General features: G+C 54.4%; 10 protein-coding genes across 10 annotated transcripts; 5 read left to right on the top strand and 5 right to left on the bottom strand.

The window, feature by feature from the left end:
• Positions 1 to 53: 53 nt before the first annotated feature.
• Positions 54 to 1,212, bottom strand: BDZ99DRAFT_501954 (uncharacterized protein; the record flags this gene model as incomplete). The annotated part of the gene is made up of 2 exons (XM_033723856.1): positions 862 to 1,212; positions 54 to 805 (listed from the first exon to the last, which is right to left on the bottom strand). Exons 1-2 carry the CDS (start codon positions 1,118 to 1,120, stop codon positions 54 to 56), a joined length of 1,011 nt encoding a protein of 336 aa, XP_033572033.1. The 5' UTR covers positions 1,121 to 1,212.
• Positions 1,213 to 1,372: 160 nt separating this feature from the next.
• On the top strand, positions 1,373 to 2,729 carry BDZ99DRAFT_450582 (uncharacterized protein). The gene is made up of 2 exons (XM_033718173.1): positions 1,373 to 1,470; positions 1,713 to 2,729. The coding sequence occupies exon 2, from the start codon at positions 1,775 to 1,777 to the stop codon at positions 2,477 to 2,479; it is 705 nt and encodes a 234-aa protein (XP_033572032.1). The 5' UTR covers positions 1,373 to 1,470; positions 1,713 to 1,774; the 3' UTR covers positions 2,480 to 2,729.
• A 1,417-nt stretch (positions 2,730 to 4,146) lies between these two features.
• BDZ99DRAFT_524790 (uncharacterized protein) lies at positions 4,147 to 7,628 on the bottom strand (the record flags this gene model as incomplete). Its single annotated transcript, XM_033725937.1, has 7 exons — positions 4,147 to 5,517; positions 5,569 to 5,703; positions 5,756 to 6,485; positions 6,596 to 6,874; positions 6,928 to 7,032; positions 7,087 to 7,112; positions 7,299 to 7,628. The coding sequence occupies 7 exons, from the start codon at positions 7,626 to 7,628 to the stop codon at positions 4,147 to 4,149; spliced, it is 2,976 nt and encodes a 991-aa protein (XP_033572031.1).
• A 2,817-nt stretch (positions 7,629 to 10,445) lies between these two features.
• On the top strand, positions 10,446 to 10,922 carry BDZ99DRAFT_480486 (uncharacterized protein; the record flags this gene model as incomplete). Its single annotated transcript, XM_033722337.1, has 1 exon — positions 10,446 to 10,922. The coding sequence occupies one exon, from the start codon at positions 10,446 to 10,448 to the stop codon at positions 10,920 to 10,922; it is 477 nt and encodes a 158-aa protein (XP_033572030.1).
• Positions 10,923 to 12,929: 2,007 nt separating this feature from the next.
• On the top strand, positions 12,930 to 14,251 carry BDZ99DRAFT_112380 (uncharacterized protein). Its single transcript, XM_033712428.1, has 2 exons — positions 12,930 to 13,675; positions 13,753 to 14,251. Exons 1-2 carry the CDS (start codon positions 13,244 to 13,246, stop codon positions 14,083 to 14,085), a joined length of 765 nt encoding a protein of 254 aa, XP_033572029.1. The 5' UTR covers positions 12,930 to 13,243; the 3' UTR covers positions 14,086 to 14,251.
• Positions 14,252 to 14,836: 585 nt separating this feature from the next.
• BDZ99DRAFT_112314 (uncharacterized protein) lies at positions 14,837 to 16,267 on the bottom strand. Its single transcript, XM_033712427.1, has 5 exons — positions 16,110 to 16,267; positions 15,907 to 16,048; positions 15,818 to 15,851; positions 15,657 to 15,712; positions 14,837 to 15,585 (listed from the first exon to the last, which is right to left on the bottom strand). Exons 1-5 carry the CDS (start codon positions 16,182 to 16,184, stop codon positions 14,993 to 14,995), a joined length of 900 nt encoding a protein of 299 aa, XP_033572028.1. The 5' UTR covers positions 16,185 to 16,267; the 3' UTR covers positions 14,837 to 14,992.
• A 1,566-nt stretch (positions 16,268 to 17,833) lies between these two features.
• On the top strand, positions 17,834 to 19,513 carry BDZ99DRAFT_511180 (uncharacterized protein; the record flags this gene model as incomplete). The annotated part of the gene is made up of 5 exons (XM_033724526.1): positions 17,834 to 18,054; positions 18,120 to 18,537; positions 18,589 to 18,613; positions 18,733 to 19,299; positions 19,390 to 19,513. The coding sequence occupies exons 1-5, from the start codon at positions 18,040 to 18,042 to the stop codon at positions 19,511 to 19,513; spliced, it is 1,149 nt and encodes a 382-aa protein (XP_033572027.1). The 5' UTR covers positions 17,834 to 18,039.
• Positions 19,514 to 20,550: 1,037 nt separating this feature from the next.
• On the top strand, positions 20,551 to 21,906 carry BDZ99DRAFT_424258 (ras family protein). The gene is made up of 3 exons (XM_033717051.1): positions 20,551 to 20,833; positions 20,894 to 20,957; positions 21,111 to 21,906. The coding sequence occupies exons 1-3, from the start codon at positions 20,750 to 20,752 to the stop codon at positions 21,710 to 21,712; spliced, it is 750 nt and encodes a 249-aa protein (XP_033572026.1). The 5' UTR covers positions 20,551 to 20,749; the 3' UTR covers positions 21,713 to 21,906.
• BDZ99DRAFT_466728 (uncharacterized protein) lies at positions 21,893 to 23,095 on the bottom strand. Its single transcript, XM_033720855.1, has one exon. The coding sequence runs from the start codon at positions 23,016 to 23,018 to the stop codon at positions 22,011 to 22,013; it is 1,008 nt and encodes a 335-aa protein (XP_033572025.1). The 5' UTR covers positions 23,019 to 23,095; the 3' UTR covers positions 21,893 to 22,010.
• A 1,111-nt stretch (positions 23,096 to 24,206) lies between these two features.
• BDZ99DRAFT_524784 (uncharacterized protein) lies at positions 24,207 to 24,734 on the bottom strand (the record flags this gene model as incomplete). The annotated part of the gene is made up of 1 exon (XM_033725936.1): positions 24,207 to 24,734. One exon carries the CDS (start codon positions 24,732 to 24,734, stop codon positions 24,207 to 24,209), a length of 528 nt encoding a protein of 175 aa, XP_033572024.1.
• Positions 24,735 to 25,805: the final 1,071 nt, after the last annotated feature.

Genomic DNA, 25,805 nt, shown 5'->3' with positions numbered 1-25,805 from the left:
TCAAGCCCGCAACTCGCCATAAAGCCCTTTGTCTCGCCCTATTTTCGAGCCCCCTAGATCTCCTCGACTTCCTCAACCTTAACAGCCTTCGTCTCCCCGACATCCCCCACCCACCCAAACAAACCCCCCGCCAGCAGTCCCGCCAGCACCCACACGCCCGCATACCCCGCCGCGCCCACCAGATCCGTCCCCTCGTTCGCCCACGCCATGCGCGTCGTGTGCGACCCCGTCAGCGCCGCCAGCACCGCCGTCTGCTGGACCAGCACCTTCGTGCGCTTGCTCCACCCCCAGACATTGTGCCGGACCGTTTGCGCGAGGGTAGCGGTGGCGGGGTTGAAGGCGGCATCCGCCGCGTCGCCCGCGCTCGGCTGCGCGCCAAACGACGGCGTGAACAGGAACGACTGCGCGGCCCAGCCGACGGGCAGCATGGTGGCGATGAGCAGCTGCAGCGTGGCGGCGTGCGCGGGCTCGAGGGTGGCGACGGTGAAGTGCGAGACGAGGAAGGTGGTCAGGCCGGATTGGAGGGCGGCGTAGAGGGTGAAGGCGTAGGCGGTGGCGCCGAGGAAGGCGGTGGTGAAGACGGCCGTTGGCGAGTGGATGATGTCGCGGTTGGGCACGGCGGTTTTGGGCGCGCGGCGGTTGTGCAGCGCGGAGCGCGGGCGCAGGAGCTTGGTGGGCAGCACGACGGAGAGCGAGTCGACGCCCAGGCGCACGAGGAGCGTGGGGAGCGGGACGAGGTAGAAGGTGTGCAGGAGGTAGAGGCTTGGGGCTTGCGTGAGGAGGCTTAGGCTGAAGGTGTCGAGGTCTGTGATGCGGTCAGTGGGGATTCTAGGGGAGGGTGTTGTGAGAGCTTGATTTTACCATCGTAGCGCATGTGCCAGCCAACGTAGAGCTCGGCCACGCGAGCACTGAGGAAGGCCACTGGGCCCCACGAGTCGTTCAGGGTGCGGCTGACGCTCCCGAGGCGATAGCCCAGCAGCTCGTAGGCAGCCGAGTAGGAGAAGATGCTCAGCGACAGGCTGATGATGGCCAGGAGGGGGAAGCGCAGGGCGCGAGGCAGCCGGGAGGTCTTGACGGGCGGCGGGGTGATGCCATTAGGGATGGCGTCTTGTCGCGGCATGGCTGTGAGCGCGCGCGCGATGTGGAGCGATCAAAGGAGTGACGGAGGTTGACAGAGAAAAGCGTTCTCGCGGCGTGAGGGTTGCAGAGGATGGTATGCGCTGGGAGAGGAAGCTCGAGTGTTGTCGCCGTGTTATTTTCCATTCACGTCATTTCAGCGCTAGTTGGCCCGCTAGCACCCTGGCAACCAGGACTCCCCATTCACTTCTAGGCATCCAAGCTCGCGCTACGGGGATTTATAGCTGGCGGACTGCATCAACATTTTGGACTTCTGTAAAGAGCCAGGCAACTTCATAGTTACAGCCTTCTTTTCAGCATCAACAAGTTTTCGATTGGGCATACAAAGTTAAGGCACGTGACACAGTACTTTTCTTGCTCCCTTACCTTGTTCACCTCTATCCTATACACATTATCAAAGCATATATATCAAGCAAATTCACTCTTAGCACTGCATTTGTGTAAAGCGTCGTGTATTCACTATAACCTCTCTCTGTGTTAGCTTCCTAGCATGTATAAACGTGTGCGCAATCTCCTCTCTCCTTCCCACACTTCATCACTTTCGAAAACGTCTCTCACGTCAATACCACCACCAGAAGAACTCTTCAACCCCCCAGACTTTCAACCCCTGTCAACAAGCAGCCACACTTCCTCTACCATGGCCGACCCGCATGCCCGCTCGCAGTCCGTCACCCGCAACTTCGGTTCCGAGGACTTCGTCATCGGAGCCGGCGTCGCCATCTTCCACCTCGCCTCCCAACGTGTCGTCCTATGCAGCGAAATACACCGGGGCAGGAAGTACTACTTCCTCCCCAAGGGCCGGCGCGACATGGGCGAAGACAGCGGACGCAACGCCGTCCGAGAAGGCTTCGAGGAGTCCGGATTCCGCAATCGCCTCTTGCCGCTACCCACCAAACACCTGCAACCAGCGCCTCATCCGCGTCCTGACCAGCTATCCCTGACGGCGGAAGCTGTAGCTACGGAGTTTATGCCGGTGGGGAGGGGACTGCAGTACATCCTCTTCTGGTACATTGCCGAGACGCTCCCGCCAGACGACGTCGAGGCGCTAGATCGAGAGCATGGCCCAACGCTGTTTGGGACGCCGCCAGAGTATCCCCAGTATCTGACGCTGCAGTCGCGGCTCGAGATGGAGCCGAAGGGCTGGGTGCCGCAGCGAACGGCAGGGACGGGCGTCGACTCGGACGAAGCCCTGTACGAAAGCGACCTCTATCCCCTCGCCGAGGCACTTCGATTGCTCGGCGAGGGCAGTGTCCAAGCCGACGTTGTAGGGAGGGGATGGACGGCCATCTGCAAGCGGTGGGATGATGAGAAGCCCGTTGTGGAACCTGCGCAAACTTCATAAGGTCGCCTGAGGCTCGCAAAGCGTAATCATATCTCGCTGAGTTTACAGACACAATGGCCTGCCTTCAAGGCTTCCCGTACCGCCGTCAAGTTGGAATAGTGGTTCATCACATCAATGTACTACCATGATCACACGAGCGGCGGCAACAAAGAACATATCGAAGGCACGGTAGCGTACCATCAACATCTTGTGTAATGCTAGTCATCCCATATCCCACCCTCATAGACCCATAAATGACACCATCCCCCCAAATCTGCAATCCATTCTGCCCTTCGCATCCTCGTGCTATCCTCAACCTCCCCTCAAACATCTCCCATCCAACCCTCCCATCTCCGCGCACTATGTTTCCATTCCTCCACCTCACAACCCTCCTCCTTCTCACCCTCTCCCATCCCCTCTCCGCCCTCCAATCCCCCACCCCTCCAGCATCCCCCCTCGCCGCCATAACCCTCTACCCCTTCCCCGGCTGCTCGCCCGCCTCCTCCCCGCCCTCACAGGCCGTAAACAACACCTGCACCGCCGTGCGCGCCGGCTCCGTGCGGCTGGAATGGTCAAACGGGACTGGTAAGCCCCGCCCCGCCCCGCGCAGCCCAGCCCCTCGAACCTCCGCGCTTCCCTCGCCGAGCTGAAGCTCTTTTCTGACACCTCGCAATAGTGAATCTGTGCAAGGCGTTCGATTGCCATTCTACCGCCTACCGCGTGGAGGCGGGCGAGTGCTATGATGTGGACAAGGGGGAGTGGTATGTGCAGGCGTATTGATGTTGGGAGGGGGGTGGTGGGATGGATGGTTGGGAGCACGGGGTTGGGATGATGTGCCGACCTTTTGCACATGGGGGGTTAGGGATGATGATGTTATCGACTTTTTTGCAACGTGGGGTTGAAACGACGTTGGGGGTATGCTTTTTTGCCGGTGCTGTTCAAAAAGGGTCTTGTATCACTTTTTTTCGAGATAGGAGAGAGAGAGAGAGAGAACACGAGGTTTGGATGTTTTTTGGTCGCGCTGTGACGTTGATGAGCTAGCACAGACGATGGTGGGGTGATAATAAATCGGGTTTCACACTGCAAATTTTTGGTTTGCACGCAAGCGATTGAGAAGCGAAATACTATATGTACTGTACATGATGAAGAGATACGCGACATGAAAGGGCTGAGTCTTCAGTCCCGTGAGGTCGAGTCACGTTGGAGCGCTGAGCGCTTGCATGCAAAAGGAGGAAATGGAAGCAAAACGAAAGGCGACGAGTTGGAGGAAGTAGACGAGGTTTTTTATTTGAAAATATGCGAAAGACCTGACAGGGTATATCAAAAACCAACGCCGTTTTGCTCGTACATGTCTAATTCCAAACGCGTGAATGCTATGCCCAGAAGATACTTGGAAAAGTCCGATCAAGCTGTCTCAGAAGACGCTGAGGACGAACAGAAGAATAGAAGTACAGAACGCGATGCGTGTAGATAAGACGTACAAGCACAGTATTTGAAATGTAAAATTCGGAGACAGACGTGACGTGAAACGTTGAAGTCGTGAATGAATTTTCCGCCCAGAAAAAAAGAAGAATCCGAAGATAAAGATGATGGTGAAGGTGAAGAAAAGATGCCCTAATGTCGCCAGCACATATGAAAGAACTCTACCTAGAAAGGGGAGAAGAGGAGAATTGAAGCGAATAAGAGAGTTATATGCCCCAGCCTTCCCACCCACGGCTCATGATCTTCTCCAGCACGCTGACGACCCCATCCAAGAGCTCGCCCAGTCCGTCGGTGCCTCTGCTCATGCTTCCGCTAGTGGGACCGGTGCTAACGACACTGTCCCTGCCATCGATAGCACCGCTGCGTAGTCTCATCTTCGCCCAGCGGAGCAAGGCACCGACGCCTTGTTGCCACTGTGCTAGGTCGCGAGGCCAGGGCGAGATTCCCAGAGTGTCTAGCTCATGGGACGCGAGGTTGAGGAAGGTCAAAGACGTGAAGGTGATGTCGGATTGAAGCATGCTGTTTGTGTTTGATGGGCGTGCCTGGGAGGCCAATACGGTGGGAAGGAAGCTAGTAGTGGACGGGTGAGCGGGGTTATTTGACTGCTGTAGTTGAGAGGGGTTTTGTGCTAGGTTCGTCGAAGCGCCATATCCTGGCGGTGAGAAGGGCGGAACAGCTCCTTGCGACGGGCGTCGTGACTGGCTCGGAGAACGGTGCTGAGGGTGACGGGGGTTTTGCGCCTGCGTTTGCCTGGATGTTGAGGCGAGAGCGACGGCCCATAGCACTAGAACTGCATAGTAAAGCCCCATTTCGGCACCCGGTTCCAAACAGAGTGTCTGAGCGGGAGCAGTCATGGCGTGGCACAACATGTTAATGGCGACCTTCAAGGCTGCTCTGACTGGCTTCACATTTGGGCCCTCTGGTGTCCACAGATCGTTCAGCCATGTCCTCAGCGTTGCTTTGTAGCCTGCAAATGAGGCTATTGAGGCGACCTTTTCTGAAAGTATCCACGATTCCCCAGAGACCGCCAAGAGAGCGCGAACGGGAACATGCTGCAGCAACTGAGCAGTGAAAAGATGATGCCGAGTGAGAGGAGATGGGTCGAGGAGATGATCGATCGATGGATAAGATGGAGGCTGGAGGTATGGCGTTGAATTGTGGAAGTGGTTGTAATGTGTCGCTAGCAGAAGCGAAGACTGGAACACATCGAGAGGTGAAAAGCGGGTAGATACTCCGATATCGGAGGTTACTTCGTATACGTATCCTGGGGTTTGCGGCTGCTGGTGTAAAGATATGGCCCAATCGACTGCGCTGGGAGCTTCCCATAATTGGACAGATGATGGGAATGGAAGTGCGTCGCCAGAAAGATGTGGTAAAAGAGAATGCTGTTGAGGACGAGCTAGAAGAATCGTTTGCTGCGTCTCAAGAATGTAAGAACAAAGAAGCAGGTGCTGTCGGCTGGACAGCTCAATCCACTGGCACCAGCGGTCGTATGTGGGTTGTTCGTTCGAGATAGGAGGCTGAGAAGCGAGAGCTTCGAGGGTCGTTGAAGTCTGCACCTTGGGATCTTGAGAAAGCTGCCCTGTGTCAGCATTGGATTCGCAGCGTCTGTAAGCATTATAACTCACCTTTCGGTACATTTCCTCAAATCTTCGAGTGAGAATCTTCGCGCCACGACGGGCGCGGTACTGGGACAGAACTTCGACCAAGAAGACACACTGTAAGTCACAGAGACGTGAAGATTGGGTGACTTCAATATCTCGCTATTCCCTGTTAGCACAAAGCAATGGTGGGCATCTGCACAAGGGTTCATACCTGATTTAGTAGCTTTACGCACTTGTCGTGCAGAAGCCTGGACTTTGCCTTGGCTCCCGAATCATCCGTGTACTGAGCCCCAATCGCAATCATCGCTGCTCTGAGCAGGGGAGATTCGTTTACGAAGGTAGGCTTGTGTATGACGGGGAAGGAGGGGTGGAATAGCCTCCAGTAGTTGTCAAGATATTGCTCGATTTGGAATTGGTAGGTGTCAGCCATACCGAGAAGGTGTTCTGGGAACAGGAACTGCTGCTCCTCCTCGTCTCTTTGCGCAGCCGTCTTCTGGGTTGGATACATCAGGAAGCCCGGCATGTCTGCTGGAGCAGACATTCCGGGCACTGGGTAGCCCCCGGACGTCGTGACCATTTGTAACGCCAGTCCCAAGTGTGGACTCTTTTCCGTCCCTGACCATGAAAATGGCATCGTGGAAGTTGCAGAAGTTGGCGAACGTGTTGAAGGGTAAGAGCTCCATTGAGGTTCAATGAAGGATGCATTGGAGGAAGTGCGAGTGCGATTTGAGCTTGATCCGAACGGTTGGCCAACGAACATTGAATAGTCGTGACCAGGACCGGGAGATGCGTAACCGCTGGAGGACGAATAGTTTGGAGAGCCATTCCATGGGTTAAAATCGATGCCGCTGTAGGTGGTCATGCTATCGTGGGCACCTGTAGGGACAGCAACCGACTGTTGCCGAGTGGACGCACCGTAGGCTCGCTGCTGCTTGGTGGCACTATTGTAATCACATTAGTAGTTGTCCTAAGATGGCCATACGACAAAGAAAGACAAAGGACGGTTTCAGGTGGTTATGACTGCCAGGTGTTGCTCCAGACTGAAACTCACTTGGTAGACGGACGAAGAAAAGTACCGGATTTTGACGTGGGAGTCTGAGGAGTAAGGAATTGAGCGGCTTTATACCTTGGGTCTGAGGTCTGTTCTTGCATGGGAGAGACAGAAACCGGGAGATAAGTACTCGGGTTGTCGTGGGTCCGTGACACGGCATCCATTGGAAGAGAAGACGACATCGAGGGCGCTGAAGTGATTAGTGGTCCCTCGACTTCTGCAGCAGAGCCTTGACTATATAGCGAGGTCCTGCGAGATTGGTCTTTGCTAGGCTCGTTACTAATGGCGGTCAGCACTGTCCAGAAACGGTGATGGCGGTCAAGGATTCTCACTGTCGTTCTTGATGTCGTTGAAGCAAGTCCGGTCTGTAGAAAGTCTTCCCACAGCGTGGGAAGTTGCACACCAGAGCATCTTGATTGTGGTTTTTCTGGTGCCGCCTGAATGAATGCATCAGCTACGCGCTAATTGAGCTGTTGAGATGAAGGACATACCTTAGATGCTCTGCACGAGTATAAGACTAAGACGAAGTCAGCTAACCATCCGGCAGTAACCAAATTCAAAGAGTTGCTGACACCAGCAACACTTAAGAAGCAACTGATGCAACAGGCGAGGGCAAGGTGACGCCAGCCGCAAGTTCAGCCAGTGGAGCTGCGGGCTGAAGGAACAGGGCTGAGACGAAGATGAATGGATATATAAGACTTACTCTTCCACACTCGCAGTTGTGAACTTTCAAACCTTTCTTGGCTTTACTGATACGGCCAGTACTGGTGTACTTGACATCGGCTTGCATACTGCTCGTAGGGCTGGTGGAGCGCTGCATGGGAGAGCTTTGTCCGCGGGAGAACCCGGAGTGGGGGCCAACGAAGACGTCCTTGCTAGATGTGGGGCGCCGCCGTGAAGACTTGACTCTTTCGTCAGAAGACTGCGAGTCGCGGCGACGTTTGCGAAGGGAAGACGATTGAGTAGTGGTGCCTTGAGAGGAGTGGGGGATGATGGTTGCCAGTGGGCGGCCGCTCGCGTCGGTCGACTCCATGGCTAATAGGAAGGGGCTGAAGGGTATATATCCAAAGCGGGTTGCGCAACCTGTTATTTTGGTGCTGGTATTTTGGTGTTGTAGTGCCCCAACTGGAACTGCACTGCGCCCACGATCAGTTCCCAGAAAAGACCAGCGGTCGGTAGCGCCAGTGGGGAGAGAGTGCAAGCAGCGAGAGGCCGGAGGTCATGTCTCAGTGAAGAGCCGGGCTGGTCATGGAGAAATAAGCATGGAGCGGCGCGTGAAGGAGGAATAAGGACCACGGGAGATGCGCCGATCCAAGTGGCTTCTGGCAGAGCTCTGACGAGAGCAGTGCTCCAGCCTTGTTTGTGGAAGAGTCTAAATAAATCCAGGAGGGCTGTGTTGGCGACATTAGTGCACTCATGGCAGCCGGGCCTAGGAGATATTGTAGGCAAGGTGCTTGGACATGCGGGGGACGCCAATGGCTGTGCTGGAGGCTCATGATGGCCCCGTCTCGCGTGAAAGCTTGGTCGGCCCGGGCGACGAGGAGAGGGCTGAGGGTGAACGGTTGACGGGAGGATGCCCCTGTGCCCCTGGAACCAACAAGACCCCCCAGCTCGACAACGCTGACCCACACGCCATCTGCTCGGGCCATGAGGCGTCGAGCAGGGCGCTATTTTCGGTCCGCTGCGTGAGCTCAGCCCGCGCTGCGTAGCATGCAGCCACAGAGCGTTATCGGCAGAGACAGAGGGCAGAGTACAATAAGATAGCAGCCGTGGTGGTTGATGAAGCCGTCGACGTGGTGCTCGCGTAGACACCCATACCACATCCCTGGAGCGGGAGCAGACTGGCGGCTACTTCGCTTCGGATCGATGAATGTGTGTCTGCCGCGGACTCGCCGCTGCGGAGCCCGTGTCTCGCTCGTGGATGGATCTGATACAGGACGCGGCTTTGCGGGATGGCCGTTGGGAACAGATCGCACACGCCCAACACCCTCAACCATGCGGTGATTGGCCGCGCGCTGGAGGTCAGACGGGCTTGCATCGCTCCGGCACACATACAACCCGCGTTCAGGGACGCAAAAGGTGCTCTGACAATTAGCACACGCTGCCCAATCCCTCGACGGAGACCTCGACCCGCCGTGGGCTTTGGAAACCCTTCTGGGGAGCTAAACATGTCCCAAAGCCGAGGCCTCAGAAGTGGATCGGCGGCAGTCAACGAGCTCGCACCCTGGCACCCTGGACAGGCCCCACACTGACCGGTGAGGCTCGAGGGCAGCCTTCCAGGGCGATGGGTGGGAGTTTGTAATGCCACCCTCTTGGCTGTACGATGGGAGGAAACAATCTTCATCATCCACTTCGACACTTCCTTCGCAGGCTTCAGGTTTTCCGTAAATAGACTCTCAAACGGTGGACACTGCACGGACTAGTCCTCTAGTACTCTGATTGACCCCTTGAGCCGTCTCGCACCAAAGATGAAATTCGAAATAGCATGTAAAGCCCGTGGCACTGTAGAGACTTCAAATCGGAGCTGTAATTTGGATTGACTGCGAGCCTCATAGATCACTCGAACCTCATTACACACATGGAATGAATGTAAAATGGAATTCCAAGGCCATTCACTTTGCATCCTCGGCGCATGGAGCAGAATATCAGCAGTATCACGTGGAGTCAGGGCCAAGCACAACATCTCCAGGACTAAATGATGGCATTCAAGTCTCCTGCCGACCCAAGCAACCAAATTACCACGACCGCAGCCCACCCTACATGTCTGCACACCCTCAGCATGCTCTCAGCACCCCCAGCTGGGACTGGGCGCGCGTTGCACCGTCCTCCACGTGCGATCGAAGTCCGGCATCGAGGCTGCTTTCAAACATGCACTTCTGCATTCCCAGCGCCCCTGTCACTGTCGTGGGCTGATCAACGCCGCGCACCATCCATTTGCACCGGCTTCCGCGAGATTAGGCGACAGGCCAAAGTACATCGCGTCTGCAACGCGCTACGGGACGCCCGATCCGCACCATACCTTTATCCCTTTTGGGCGGGCTTCGCACTGTCGAAATCTCTTTTCTGACCACCTATTTGAAATGCGCGTTGATGCCGACATGGTGAGGCCCTCTGGTCAACGGTCAGACGCCTAGATCCTTCGAGGAACGTGGCAATCCCAGCATGTGGACCTGGTGCCCCCAGGCTCGGGCTCTCCTTCGAAAGCAGTGCGACCTGACGAGGCAAGACATAGGGTTTCCGGTGCGACAGACGCTTCCGACTCAATCAGTTCGCGACATCTTCGCGACATTCATAAGCCACAAGACATGGAGGATCAGTTCGAAGACCGATCCCTCAGAGCACGCTCCAGCTGCTCGAGTCTGTGCGCAATATGCGCGCCCACTCATGGTCAGGGCTCTCGCCTCGCATAATCTTTCATTTCACTAGTTTCGCTCGTACGATTCCCAAACGCGCCGCCGGGCACCGACGAGAATAGCCGCAGCCTATGATTCAAGAAGGATATTGTAGTATTCAGAAGGTGATTGGCCTCCTCCCTCAAGCCAATAGTGGCAGATATGGAAGAAGCCGTGATGGTCACGTGCTTTTGCACATTCGAAGCTTGGAACTGGAGAACCAACTCCCGCTATCGGTACATGAAGCACTCTAGCCATCGAGACCAAGTTCGAGCTCACATGTCCCACCACCACCGCTGTGAGATATCTAATTGCGTGATGGCTGTGCAGCCTCTGTTTGAGAATCACGATCTCTCTACCCCTCGCACCAATTCCAGCAAGGCTGCGCATCTGGCGGGCCTAAATATAGACAGGATTCAACGCCAACCTACTCTGGGCCCAACGCGCGATGGATTTCGATGCCCGACCGCACAAGACTTCCGTCTACCACCGAGACTAATGCAAGGAAACAGTCGGCATATGCTGCTTCAGTTTCGACCCTGCGTGCCTGCGTCACCTTCATCACCTGCGCTTCAACTTACCAACAACCCACCCCAGGCCCCTCCTGCATCTGTCTCTGCCCTACCAACGGCGCACCCCTCCCACCTTTACCCGCACGGTCGGAGCTGAAATCCCCATTCATCAAACGCCGGACATGCAGGCAACGCGCGATCGACATCTCATCGCAGCACACCCAAGACGTCAAAATGTTGGTGGCGTCTGCACTTCGATCACGCATGCGCTGCTCGAAACGCGTCCGGGGCGCTCCAGACAGGCCGGAGACCGACTCAGCTCGTGCCAAAGGGGAAGGAGGCGAAGATAGGGGTGCCTGCAGCTTGCAAGCAGATGCTGCCGTACGTGAGGGTGAGAGGGCTGCAGCGAGGGGTGAAGTTTAACTGGGCCTCGGGATCGGGACGGGCGCGGGCGCTTAGAGAGGCGGCTGTCGAGGTGTCGGGAGGTGTAAGGCTGAACGGTGAGCAATCCTCCAGCGCCTTCATCCACGTCTCTGAATGGTTGGGAGATACTTTCTGGGGTATTCCACGGTATTGGAAGAGAGATGGGAGGATGTTCCAGGCTCAAGACTGCAGACATGAGCAGCAGTAGACAGCGAATAAGCTGGGAAGCAGCTGCGCGTCAGCACGCCCGCCCCAGAAGAAGCTCGATTTTTCTATTAACTATCAGAGAGCACGATGTTCAATTCCAGTGCAGCTGTTAGCGAGATCTTTTAATCGCGTATAAAAGGCCAAGCTAATCGCGCGAGGTTTACATCCTGCTGACTGGGGTAGGACGCCTTACCGGCAGTCTTTACCTTCTTTCTCCTTCCTTTCTAGCTCATAAACCTTCAAGAACATCTTCCGTCCCACAGTCTCGTACTTCACCAGCAAAGACTATTTTGCGCATTCCATCTTCGTCGCCGCTTGGAAATATCTGTTCAACGCCCAGAACCCTTCCCTTTCCAGGTCCAGCCCTCGATGTACTAAAGATGCCAGACTCGGATAGAATGCACAATCCGCCAACGAGAACGCGTCTTCTCCCACGAATACGCTCTTTTTCAGATACGACTCCCGAAACTTCATTTCCTCAAGTATCCTCTTATACGCCTCCAAAATGCGTTCTCGATTCGGGTTTTGGTCCCACTTCGGCAAAAAAACAACTCGATATCGTCAAATTTGTTATGGAGGTTCTTCGACTCATGGAAGCGCTGTAGGTCAGCGCTATGTTTATCTTTATTCTTCACACCTGGCATCATTCTAGTGCCCACTTAATGGCCATAGTATGTCTTCAGGTACCGTAGAATCGCCATCGACTCCATGACTATTTTACCGTCCGCACCAATCAACACTGGCGTCTTGCATTTCGGGCTTAAAGCAGCGAATTCGGGCAATCGCGTCTCGGCGTCGACATGGCGGGCGAACGCTTTCGAGTATACAGAATGCCTTTTTGTCAGAGGCAGAGCATTACACGCTAACAAAGAGTTGATCCGGAAACCCCGTGCAGAGTTTGAGTAGGTGGAAATGTACTAGCTACTTCGACTTCGGCTCCTTTTTTACCACTGCCGATAGACGACGGCTGGGCAGTGATGGACTCGGCGCTCACTATATCGCCATAATACTTCTCGATCTTTCTTGAAAGCCTCAGTTTCTAGTTTCTTGTTCACAGCTCCTACGCACTCTTGGATTACTCGGACCTGGTATTGCTGGAAGAAAGCGTCTGTGAGGGTCGCCAGAACGCAGTTATTCGTCGTCACTCCTGCGAAATACAACGGTCCATTTCCCACCCCGTGCGCTTGCAACCATTCATGTAATCCGGTTTCGGTGGAGGCAGAGTACTAGTTCTTCGTCATGGTTGTGCCGGCGTAGCGATCCACGAGGCCCTGTACTCCTTCTGGAAATGATGCGCCCGTGGATCCTGGCGCACAGAAAGGCCGTGAGCCGGTGTGAGTACCGGATAGCCATTCATCGTTACTGGGTATCCCCTCGAACTCTTTGTCTTCTAGTCTTTTCAGATGACGAACAAGTTTCTCGTCCGATTGGTTCGTGGTTGAGTATTCGGAGCGGATGGCTGTGGGAGGCCATTTCTTCTCCTTGAATTCAGAACATACAGGTACCAGGCGTGCGAGGATTGGGCCAAGAGGGATGTGATTGTTCTTCAGGATGCCATGGAGAGAACGAAGTCAACTTGGAGGTCGATGATCAGGAGCGCGGGAGGCATTTGGGCGGTTGCGGTGAACGGCACGTTGGGGCGCTTCCGCCCAGCACAGAAAACTGAGAACTCATACAAATGTTGGTATGGTATATTCCATTCGGCAGACATCCAGCCTTGAATAATAGAGTACAGATACTTGAGTTCTCATTTGAAGTAAAAGGTCTTTGACTCAAGGTCGTCTTAGGCAACAAGAAATGTAGTTGCCTGAAGCCACATTCTCAGCCGCACTCTCAGCTGAACCGCCACATTCGATGAATGAACTTGCAGTTCGAAAAAGGTTGCCGCTCTCGAACAGTCAGCACTATCAAGATAGACACCAAATTCCTCCAGTCAGGTGTGGCCAGTAGCTAGCGCAGCGCACCTAACCACACCGTCTGCATAAGCCTCAACAAGATCTCCGCCCTACCATCTAGATATAAAGCCATAAACTGCCTGTCAGCACGCTAGTCTGTCGTAACATCCACACCTCTTCTTTCAACACCTGTAAAGCATCGCAGCCCCTCCGCCAACCATGCCACCCCCCAAACCAACCATCCTCTTCGTCGCCGGCGCCTTTAGCAACTTCGACGCCTTTAGCAACTTCGACGCCTACACCTCCACCGCCTCCCTCCTCACGCAGGCAGGCTACGACGTCATCCCCGTCACGCTGCCCTCCGTCGGCGCCAACCCGCCCCACGCGGACTTCAGCGGCGAGGTCTCCGTGATCCAGGACGCTGCCATGGCGCCTATCAGCGCGGGCAAAGCCGTCGTCGTGGTCGTGCACTCCTGGGCCGGCGTGCCCGGGTCCGAGGCGATGAAAGGCCTCGGTAAGATCGAGCGGGAAGCGTACGGGCTGCAGGGAGGGGTGGTGTGGTTGGTGTATCTGGCGGCTGTGGTGCTGGAGGTTGGGCTGAACGGGCAGAGCGCTGTGGGAGGCGAGCCGTATCCGTGGATGCGGCTGGAGGTCAGTAAAAAAAAAAAAAAAGCTCACTACGCTCCAACACCCCCTCGCGCGCTAAAAATAATAATCAATTTGATCAGTCCGACAACCGCGTCTATGTCAGAGACCCCGAGACGCTTTTTTTCGACGATTTAGACCCGGAGACTCGAAAGGCTATGGCGGAGAAGTTGGAGAGCCACTCCTGGGGCCCGATGGTCTCGGACGCGACACATGCGGCGTGGCGCTCGATTCCGTCGACGTACCTGATCTGCGAGAAGGATAATTGTATTCCGGCGTTTGTGCAGGAGCTGATGACGAATACCCCGGGGAGCCTGTTTGACGTGGAGAGGTGCGCGGCGGGGCATTTCCCGACGCTGAGTATGCCGAAGTTCACGGCGGATGTGATTAGGAAGGCTGCGGGTAAGGTGGTTTGAGCTGTGAATGGTTTGAGGAGAACGGCCGGCTTCTTCGAGCTGGCGGGTGGGGTTGGCTTTTGGTTTAGTTGGAGAATGCGAGGGTTAACATGATGGGTTTTTTGCGTGTGGCTGGTAGGCGTTGAAGTCAAAGTTGAGTCGCTTCTGTTTGTACATTCTCTTGCGCCTAGGGTCCAAAAGCTAGCCCCGGGGGGCCAGAGCCTGGTGACATCTTATTAGTATTTACTTGCGAATTAGTGCTCTGGCCCTGAACGTTTCAGTTTGTAGCATGCAGAAGTATCATCGTTGTAGAAATGTGGTATGCTGTCCTTGGGGTCATATCCAATTCGTATTAAGCCAGCCAAAATGATAGACCTATTTCGGTGCTCGATGGCCCATTCAAGCATCTCAAGCAGCGACAATATTGACTGTGCGCAGATTGACGGCGAATTTGTTGGCCTACGTTGACGCTATGATCAGAATGGAGTCCAGCAAGCGTGGAGTAGCGTTGTATATTGCGTAATGATGGTAGATTCTCGCAGACTGCGAATTCCGGATATGCTGACGCTTATAAGTGGGACGAAATCTAAAACAAATAGCTGAAGCTTTGGTTTCATGTTAGTTGGCTTCAATGCTGTCGAGTGACCTCGACTTATCGGTTATCTAAAGCGGTTAGATCTGGCGACGCCGATATCGGTCAAATCGTTTCTGCACTCCTGCAAGATTCTTATGGACATCCATGGATTTTATGAGATATTGTGGCGCTTTGAAACCTCCCGCTTCCAATTACCAAGGCCATCTGTAGATGTGACGCAAAAGATTCGTAAACATATCTCCATTAGCCTAGTTACCTATCCACAACGATACTCCTAACTCCATAACACCCTACAACATGCGGCCTAGAGCGAGTCTCATCAAAATTTTGGGCTCACGGTGCTTCGTGCTTAGGTTGCGGTAACGTTCCAGAGAGCTCCGCACCCGAGAAGTTCTGCTGTGGCTGCTGTCCTATCGGAGAGCCTTGCAACTCTGGTCCAGGAGAATATACCGGTTGTGGATACTGTTGCGGCGGTGGCTGTCCGTATTGGGCGTATTGCTGCTGCTGAGGCGGTGCTGGGTATTGAGGCTGTGGCGCGTAGATGGGCTGCGGATACTGTCCTTGGGGTTGCATAGGTGGAGCGTATGGGCCGCCCTGGGTTGAGTATTGCGGTGCCGGTGATGGGACGGGGTTGACTGTGACTGTGGCGGCCTCTTTTCCTGGATACTCAGCCGGTGCTCCTGGGACTGTTGCTGTTGGTGGTGCTGCCGCTGCAGTGATTGCAGCCTTCTTGGAGTTGCGACGCTTAATAAGGAAGCCGGACAGGGCAGTAAAGATGAGCACGATGAGGGCTATCCCGCCCCCTATCCCCCCCTTGGCACCGGACGAGAGACCCTTTTTGTTTTTTGGGTATTTGTACGAATTGGGTTTAGATGAGTAGTACGACACGGCAGAACTAGTAGCGACGGATGCGGCGCTTGCGGTTGCTGTGATGGTTGTCAGTAAAGGCCAGTTGAGGTAGTCAAACGTAATGTGGTGAGAGAAAATGGGATCCTACTAGTAGTTGCGGAGCTACAGGTGACCGACAGGTGTGTATTTAGGGTGACACCCCATCTGGACGACAGTTAGATTGACATCTTTGTTCACCGACGTCGTACCCGATTCCAGAGATGGCTATCAAGGGGTACTACACTAGGTGTGTTGACGGCGGAAACTTACGTGGCGCAGTTATAAACCGCCTGGTCGAAGGCAGCTACGAGTAGGTCAGATGAGATTCCACTACAACGTGAAGCAATAAAAGGACTCACTCGTCTGATCTGCAGAATCGCAGCTGGAGCGAATGCAGCATGTCGTTTCTTCAAGATAAGGTGTATTGGTGCAAAGGCAATATCCATCGGTGGCGGAACAGCCCGTTGCACTGATTTCTGTAGCATCGTCTAAGCAAGACAACTAGGAGGCGTAACAGTCAGCGCTTGGACTCATGTGACTTCGTGGACACTGCTATACTTACAGCACAGCTGGGATACTCTGCGACCACGAACGATGCTAGGGAAAAGATCGTGCTTAGAAGGATCAGACGCGTCATGATTTCGTGAAGGGTGAAATGCAGGACGAAGATCACAAGGGGCAGGTGGGAGGTTATAGCAAATCTTCAGCTGGGCCAGCCCAACGCGCCGAAGGATCAAAAAGGGAAGAAGAACACGAAGTCGCTTCGCCCTGTCGGTCTAGAGTTCGGCGGACCAACCAGGGTTTCATGAACGAGTTGAAGCATTGGAGGCGTCGAGGACTTTACTGAAATGGGAGGGTGCTAGACGAAAAGGGGCACTTAGCATGAGTTGCACAAACGAGGTTTCTGGCTCGATCTCTGTGCACTGCCTCCCACAGAGGCGCGAAGCACCCAAAACCTTCAGCCTCGCGCTTGGCCCATGGCGGCTATTGGTCCGGCTCGAGGGGGGCTTTTGCATGCTCGACATTCTATGTAGCAAGGGGCTTGGCTGTCTTCAAAACGGTCACTGACAGGAGATATCGCGATGTGGCCGCATGGTGTTAGTAAATGGCCTTGGCTCGATCAGCTTACCCAGGTGCTTGGCCTAGCTTGGCAATGCCACCGCCCGTGGACAGAACTGGGTGTCTGCACGAGCGACGCCTGCAGGCCTCGTACCTGGCGTGCCTGGATAGCCTGATGGTAACATGCGGGTGTCCGGCTCCGAACCATGGTGCTGAAGTGAAGGGTGCATGGTACCTGGCGAGAACCGTGGTACAGTTCGCAACGAATCTTGGAAGGTTTGCGACAACAACTCGAATAGTTACATAGGAGAGCGATGACAATCTGGCTTGCCACTGTCTGCAGCGCTTCGTATCTTTAAAATGCCTTTGTACGTGCATAGGCACAGTTACAACTCCCTTCGCTCGGATAACGGAAAAGGCTGACAGCTTGTATCTGGATTATTGAAAATGCAACGCAGCACTGCAAACAATAGCATCTAAAACGGCTGAAGATCTGCCTTGGTAGGTACCTTTGTACGAAACCTGATAAACACAATTCCTGCTAGGCTGCCCGAAGAAAGTGGGGGAGGGACGGAACACGGGGGACGCCTGCCAGACGACAGCCGGCTCGGTGGCTGGTTTGGCCCCGGTGCTATCGCGCCATCGATGGTGGATGGCGCACTCCTGCTGATTCCTCCATCACGGGCTTGCCTCCATCGTGGCTCATCCACGCATGGTCCAGCCGTTCTCTCGATGATCCGCCGCTCATCGCCCGCTGATTAAGGGCCCATCAAGTGCCCAGCGAGCATGTCGTGGCCGCCGTCTCACTAGCCTCGCGCGGCGCTGGGAGGAGCCCACGGAGCCCAGATGGCACTGGACTGACTGGCAAGATTGCGGCACTTGGCCAATACTGCGCAGGGTGATCCTATCCCAATGAGGGGGCTGGCGGCAAACCACCACTCAGGGACCAAGTTGGAGGTCAGCCACCCAGTGAGCCTGGAGATATCACCTGGCCTGCTGGCCACCTGGATGCGCCGCAGCCATGCACCCTTTTTCTCCACCAACAGCTCCACTTCGTCCGTCTTGTTAACATTCGTCGTTCCTTTTTTCTTTCACGCCACTGGCTGCCTCCTCCGCGCATTCCGAGCCGTCTTAGGACTGCTGTTGCGTAGCATCCGAAACCGTAATAGCGCAATTACCGGCCGCGGGGAATCGCAACATAATTTTGGCGCTGAACAATCCACCTCCCCGACGAGTCTCAAGCCCTCTTCTGTACACCCAGTCAGCGTTCTGTTTTCGCTGTATTGTTAATGCCGCTGCCGTCAACCTACTGCCAAATCTCGAGTTTCAGCTCCTCGGCGGGGCTGTGCACTGAACACACCACAAACTGCGTGACTGAAGGCCAACCCTGGAACGGACAAAGCAGCGGGCTTTGGTAACCTACAACCGTCAATATGACCGTCCTCAAGGCAAGAATTCACCACGAAATCGATCACTGTTATTCACTGATCGTAACCTAATTGCCACCATTCAGGAACCCACTCCGGCTCGTCCAACCTCCAGTCAGCACCGAACCTCCCTAAGCTCGACCGCATCGAGCCTCCCTTCGAAATCGCGTATACACTCGCACTCTCTATCTGTGGGTTCGATAAATCCGGCCCACCGGGTGGGGCGACGCAAGAGTATGTCGTCAACCTCAAGGGCCAACCTAAGACTCCAAGGACCCACCCTCCAACACACGGATATGCCAAACAGTCTTCCAAACAATGGTTCTATATATAACGAGACAGCCGTGGCCGATGGGCCAATGTTGGCTTCAATGCCAGAGACAGAAAAAGTGAACAATAAGGCCAGGCTACGACGCGCGTCCGAAGGCTCGCACCTAAAAGCCAACAAGAGGCTTGTCAGCGGCAGCGATTTGAAGTGCGAGAAATGTGGCAAGGGCTATAAACGTAATATACATACTTTCTATCATGACTGAGCTAGGCTAACTGTTCTCAAAGACAGCAGTTGCCTGACCAAACACCTGTGCGTATTAATCCCTAAATACTCACTCTTGCACGTTCTGCCTGCGCGATTTCCATGCCTGTCTCTCCTCGCACGCACTCGGATGATTCTTTTGTTTCTGCGTTGACGCGTTGTTTTAGCTGGGAGCACACGCCTGAATGGCAGTATACATCCAAATTGCTTATTTCCAAGCATCAGCAAGTACAGCTCCTTGAGGCCGCTTCGGTCCTGGTCGCTATGAATCAAGAAGGCGAGTCAGGGAACAGCGACCATTCTTCTGCCTCACCCGCCGCATCGGGGTCTTCAGACCTCCGTGATGACGAGTTGAGCTCGACCGACACGACTCCTCCACCTCAGCCTGATGAAGTAATTGGGTCATACTCTACCAGCCGCTCTAATTCTGGCCGGTCGAAACGCTTCAGTGCAACCAGCAGTGCATACTCACAGTCCTACCAGTCCACATCCGCCTTCTCCGACGTAGGTCAAAACCACTCGTCCCACTACCGCCAATGGAGTAACGACGGGCGTCCAACAACATCTGGGACTTCGGTAGCGGGGTCCAACTACGATGACGAGGACCAAGCCGACCTTGCCGCCGCCGTGGGCTTGTTAAGCTGTAGTTACGGCACACCTAAGAGCGGACCTGCAGCACTCGGCTTTGATGTTCCCCCCGTTCCACCATTACCCGCACGCTTTTTGGGCATGAAGTCGGAGTCCATATCTGGCAGCACTACCACTATCACGGCGAATCAGTCCTCGATACGGAGCAATTCGTACTTGCCACATGCTTACGAAAGCAAAGATGTGGACATGCATAACGAAGGCTTAGAAGACATGGACGAGTTCGACGAGCACTCCCCTGCCCGAGACCATCGCATGGACGAGGACGACGACGGTGTCTTTGGGACTATGGAATACTAGCTTGCCGCAGTGTGCCATACTGTCCTGTCACTCTTGAAAGCTCACGGTTTTGTTCAACTTTTCATTCACGCAATATGCCTTTGAAGCCTTTCCGACATCACTCAAAGTAGCCAACCTCCGCTATCCTTCGAATCTATTTCTACAGCACCTATGAGAAGACCTCCATGTGTCACCTTACCTCCTCGAGTCACTCCACAAACCAAAGCCAGAAATATATTGCCACTTGAACGACTGGCGAGGCGAAGAGGAAGTGAGTGCCGATGGTCTTCGAGGTTGAAGCTGCAGATCTGAGGTTCGAATCTCGACTGTTTTCCAGAGAAACGATATGCGTTGAGAGCGTAAGCGCTGCGTGTCATGGACTCAATTTCTTAAATTTCCCTAATTACTCATTGAAGTGGATGGATTGGAGAACACCTCATGTCGATCTGACACCTGTACATTTGATGAGGATATCGTTCCGATTTCAGCAGATATAAAGGACCATTTGGAGGAGATTGATATTGGGCAATATAGTGTGAATCTAGTTTTTGCTTTATTTCAATAAGCTGGTAATTCTCAGATAACATGGCACCGTGCTAGGGAATCTCTTCGAACACGTATTCAGAACTTCCTAGAATTGGATATACAGCTGAGCAGGATGTGATCTTGTCGAAAGAAAAGCTCGAGCCAAGTAACGAGCCAACACAATGCTCAGATGAGGTAGTATGAAGCAATTATAACGGACATTCACTATTATGGGCCCTGAGTGAGCCATGTGTCGCACGGGGTTGATATTCTCTCGAATAAAGACTACCTGTGTAGGACTAACGGCAAAACGAATTCTAGCTCTGGATATGCAATCTTCCCATTAGACCTCGAGAACTTGCCTTACCACTGTATAGGTTAGTTTAGTGTGTTACCAAATCTTGAAGAATGCCTGTAGTGTTTGTCACAGATGGTGTAGGCGTGGCTGCAGATGTGGCTCAAAAGCCAAAGCTTGATCACGTGCATGCCCAAGTGCAGCGTCGTCATAATCTTGAAAGCTCCAAGCTGTGAACTCCCAAACCGTCTGCCTCCACCATCCTCTGATCAGGCACCTCTTCACGACACATTAAGGACAGATTTGATTATTATCGAAGCAGAATACTTCCCACCACTAGTGTTGGAGACCTCCCAACTCCCTCCACGCTCGTTCCTGCACTCGAACCACCATCCAATCTTCCCATCCCCAGACAACAAGCACCCACATCGCAAATAATGGCCGACTCAGGAGCCACATCGGCACCCAAGCCCAGCAGCAGCGTCAAGCTAGTGCTGCTGGGTGAGGCCGCCGTAGGAAAGGTGCATTACCCCCCTCGCGCCACCCACTCTGCCATTTCACAGCTAACACCCGCCGTCTAGTCGTCGCTAGTAATGCGCTTCGTGAACAACGACTTCCAAGAGAACAAGGAGCCTACAATAGGAGGTCGGTTTGCCCATCACCCGGTATCCCCGTACATCCACCTGCGCTCATGGTCTTCGACCGTGGTACTTGTCGTTGCTTTCCGCGGAACTACAACATGCATGCTACCCCTCCAACAGAGCAGACCTGCTAACTTTTACATCTTCGTTCTCGCAGCCGCCTTCCTCACGCAGAAATGCAACCTCCCCACCCGCACCATCAAGTTCGAGATCTGGGATACGGCGGGCCAGGAGCGCTTCGCCAGTCTGGCGCCCATGTACTACCGCAACGCGCAAGCCGCGCTCGTCGTCTACGATATCACAAAGGCCTCGTCGCTGCAGAAGGCGCAGCATTGGGTCGCGGAGCTGCAGCGACAAGCCTCCCCTGGCATCGTAATTGCGCTCGTCGGCAACAAATTCGATCTGGCGTCCGCGAACCCGGCGTCGGACACTAGCACCGGTGGAGATGACGCTGATGCCACTGCTACTGCAGAAGAGGAGGAGGATGTGGATGGCGAGAGCGATGCGCGGAAGGTTCCGACGAAGACGGCAAAGGCATATGCGGATGAGGAGGCCTTGCTTTTCTTTGAGACGAGCGCCAAGACGGGCTTGAATGTCGCGGAGGTGTTCACGGCTATTGCGAACGCAATTCCGGAGACGAGCTTGAAGGGCCCCAGGGGAGTTGGTGGGCAGACGAATCTTGGAAGGCAAGAAGACTCGGCGAGGGTCAACCTGACTGGGGCAAATGTTCAAGGACCTAAGGAGGGCTGTGCTTGTTAATATAGCGTGGAGAGCGGGTGGGTGCAGGCAATATGTGCTTCTTTAATTGCGAGCGTACAGAGGCATCGTTCCTAGTAGTCGCTTGGCACAATTGCGGTTCTCTGCTTTCTTCGGCGTATGACGGAGCAGAGGGATCTTTGCTTAATTAGTCCTAGTTCAATCCCTTTGCAATTGTAAAATCCAATAGTTGAGAGTCTATTTTCTCTATTATGCAGTCGTCGATCCATCTACGAACCGAAGAAAAACACCGCAATACTCCAAACACCGCTCATGCTTCGCTTCACTGACACAAGAACATCTACACCCCCGGCATACCCAGCACTGCCCTCAGCGCCGGAACGCCTCGCGGCAAGAAGTATACCACCCAAAGCCCTGCAAACGCAACCAACAGACCCGTGAACTTCTCGAACCAAGTATGGAAGAACGCCGCGGTCATGAGCAACATCCACCACATGAGCGCCGCCACTCCCAACGCAATCTTGACTCCCGCAGCGGTGACCTGTTCCTGCGTCTGGTTCGCCGCCTCCTTCTTCTCCGCTTGCTTCTCCACAGCCACACTCGCCACCTTCCCATCACTCAACAGCACCCTCCTCCCATCCCTAAGCCCCTCGGCGCGCGTCAAAGCCGGCAGAATCTCAAACCACAACAGCCCACTCCCCATAATGAGCAAGAACACATGCCCGCTAATATCATGCCCGCCCTTCCACTGGCCGCCAACCGCCTTACACGCCGCGGCCGTGAAATACTCGCGCGCATCCGACATGTCCTCGCGCGCGGCCGCATCCCTCAGCATCTCGCACTGGCCGCCCGTGAACCGGAAGCCGCGGTCGATCAGCGGTGGGCCGAAGAACCACTGCGTGATGACCGTCCACCACGCCGTCACGGCCGCGTAGCGCAGCGACGCGGCGACGCGGCGGCGCGTCACGTAGGGGCGCAGCGGCACGCCGAGGCCCGGGTTCGTGAGCACGAAGACGACGAAGGCGAGCGTGGTCCAGAACCAGCCGACCTTGACGAAGTAGACGTTGAAGATGTTCTTCTTCTTGGCGAAGTAGGACGGCGCGAACTCGGGCGGGTGCGATTGCGAGGACGCGCTGTAGGGCGCCGAGCGCGTGGTTGCCGAGAGGGTGGAGAAGACGGAGCCCAGGAAGAGGGTGAGCGGGTAGATGGAGATGAGGAGGGCTTCGAGGCGCGTGGGGAGGAAGGGCGAGCGCGGGGAGGGAGGGGTGGAGGAGGCGGGCATGGTGGTTGTGAGAGGTGGCCCGTTGAGATCTGAGGGTATGTCCGCGGGTCTGCGGCGGGCGGACATTTTTGGTGCTGTGGTGGTCCGGAGAAGAGGATGTAGGAGGGAGGATATGGGAGCGGAAAGGTGGGTGGAGTTGGAAGCTGGCTACGATGTTGGCCGCGGGCAAAAAAGCGGGAGTGAAAGGCGATGACGTTCGGCGGTTCCACTTTACGCTAGTCTCAAAATGGCCGACTACACAACACCACTGCTGTGCCGACACGGAAAGGGCTCGTAGCTACGATAGAAGGCTATGAAAATACAGAATCTCTCAGCTCAACATGTCACTCAGCATTGAGAAGTGTACTGACACCGCGAGTCTCCCACGATGTCACGCCTCCGCCATTGCCTCGTGGGTCCGCGCTTTCGCCACAATTGAAGCGTCAACAGTATCGCGAACTTTCCTAACTTAGCGGGTGTTGCTGGGTGGGGCTTCGAGCGCATAGCACTTCCGCTCGAGCTCTTTGCTATCCACCCAAGCATTACAGTTGTCTTGCGATGGACTGATGACATTTGGGATGAAGAGACTAATGATGAAGATATATTTCAAGACTACCGAAGGCTGGCTTGCATTACAGCATGGGGTCCGCGCTTGAGACAATTATGTGAGCCGAGCCTCCATATTGTTCCCTGTTCTCTTCCCTTTGCACAATGGTACAGCCCACGTACACCTGGAAGATGCAATAGCTGCCCCATTTGCCAGAGGTTCTGACCCATCACGAGGTTGTAATTTCTTAGAGACTATGCACTACAGGACCTGAGTTTAATTCTCGCGCCTAATAGCTGCCGGAGATATAGAGACGGCCACCCTTTATTGCCTTGGTGTTCTTGAAACAAAAAGAAATTTTGCGAGATATCCACCGATCAAAGTTTTCCGCTGAATGAGAGAAATGTTGAAGTGAATCCTTGATGTGGAAGTCCTTCCTCACGTGACCGGATAAGGCTCCGGGAAGTCACGTGACCATGAGCGTCAGGTTGATACCTTCCAACAAGAAATTGTCGTGATTGGGAATGGAAGAAGATTAGTGTCAAGGAAACCGAAGCGCAAACAGGGTACGAAGCTGTTTTTCAATGAGAAGAAAGATAAAAAACCGAAATTGGATGATCGTTAGAGTCGTGTATCGCAGAACGACTTTGAAGCGGGGCCCCCATGTCTATCTGATAATCTTGTCAATAGAGAAACTCGAGGTGAAGGTAGCGAGCGGCTGGGTGTACTTACCAACTGATATGCAGATTCTGAGGAGCCCACTCTTTGAACTTGTCGAGTTCTTTGAGAAGTTCACAATGCTCCCAATGCTTGCGCGATTCAACCTTTATTTTCCCCATTAGGTTACGAAGCGCGCTTTCCTGATGCTGTAACAACAGAATAGCAAACTTCAACACGTCGTCCTTTCTGTACGTCAGGCCACTTTTGTGCGAATTATTTGAATTCAACTTGGCAGTCTCCTTGAGCTGATCAGACATGGTGCTGTGTAATAAGAAGTCCTCAAGCTTCTTGATCTTGCAAGCATGAAAGCTCCGCATTTCTTTTTCGTGCTTGGCCTTTGAAGCACGATTTCGAGGGGTTTTCGAAATCCCGAGAGGTTTCCCGGCATCTGTACCACTTCCATCATCTGAGCGTCTGTCACCGCGTTGAGACCAGAAGTATCCGCCGACTGGGTATCCGCCGACTGGGGATTGACGAAGAGGGTCCGTAGAGCAATCTGAAACCCTACGTTCCATGGCGTGGTGCCAGTCAGGCATCGTTTTGCTGAAAATCGGCCGCTGTGGAGTCGCTGGCGATGCCCTGCTGCTATCCAAACCGTGGAATGGCGGCCCGGGAGCCGCAATGCATTGATCACACCATCTTTGGAATGGTGATTCCAGAAAGATTCTCCCGCAACCAAGGCAGTTTGGACGTGCAAATGGATGCTTGTAAGTGGGCGGCGTTGTTGGGAAGCCGTTCTGTCGAATCACAAAAGACGGAGCCAATGAGGAAACCCTCCATCTCCACAGGGACCGCGGCTCCATCAAGGATTGCCTGGATGCTAGGAAGTGAGGAGGTGGACGTCGGGTGGGTCAATAGAGGCCTGCCGCGCAGGATTAGCAGGTATGGAACATCAAGGTCCCAGGAGACTTACGGCAGCCGAGGATTGATCTCGTTGTAATCTCTGATCGACATGGTGTAGCAGAAATCAAGAACGTGAACAAAGTGCGAAAGGGCATGACAAAGATAGCCGACGTACTAGAGCACGATTGAAGATGACCTATGGACAAAGAGAAACCCCACAGAGATGCACTGGACGCCTTATGTGTGAGCGAGCCACGATGGCGAGATTTGCGGACAATGTGACAGGTCCGCATTCGCATTGCAGCGTTTATCGTAATGGCGCCTGACGTAACGCACAACTGCAAACGAGAGGCTCTGTGTCATCTGGCTGCAGTGATGTGGCACGCGGGGCATGGAAAAGGTGGCACACCAATTCCAGAACAGGCTGTCTCGTGTGTACACCTGTCTGCCACTGCTTGGGGTGCTTTAGAAACTTGTTGAAGCACTTCATGCAATGGCAGACGGGTATATACACGGGCTGAGTACTTGATGAGTGTGCCGCTTTGTTCATGCCCAGCGTGTGTGGGTGTTACGTGAGTGAGTATCGGGCGTTAGCGCTGCCCGGAAAGATTAGCGAGGCGAGATTCCCCTGCATGGGCAAGGGTCAATTGCACTGTAAAAAACCTTGTCCGGCACCGACCCGCGCAGCCCGCACAGGGGGGAGGGGAGACTGTGCAAAGGCTCATGGATCCCTGGACAGGTCGGCTTGGGTGGCGGAACCAGTG

This window comes from Mytilinidion resinicola (assembly GCF_010093595.1).
Source record: "Mytilinidion resinicola strain CBS 304.34 unplaced genomic scaffold BDZ99scaffold_19, whole genome shotgun sequence".
NCBI lineage: Eukaryota > Fungi > Ascomycota > Dothideomycetes > Mytilinidiales > Mytilinidiaceae > Mytilinidion > Mytilinidion resinicola.
Note: the sequence above shows the minus strand (reverse complement) of the source record. Positions and strands in the feature narration are given on the sequence as shown.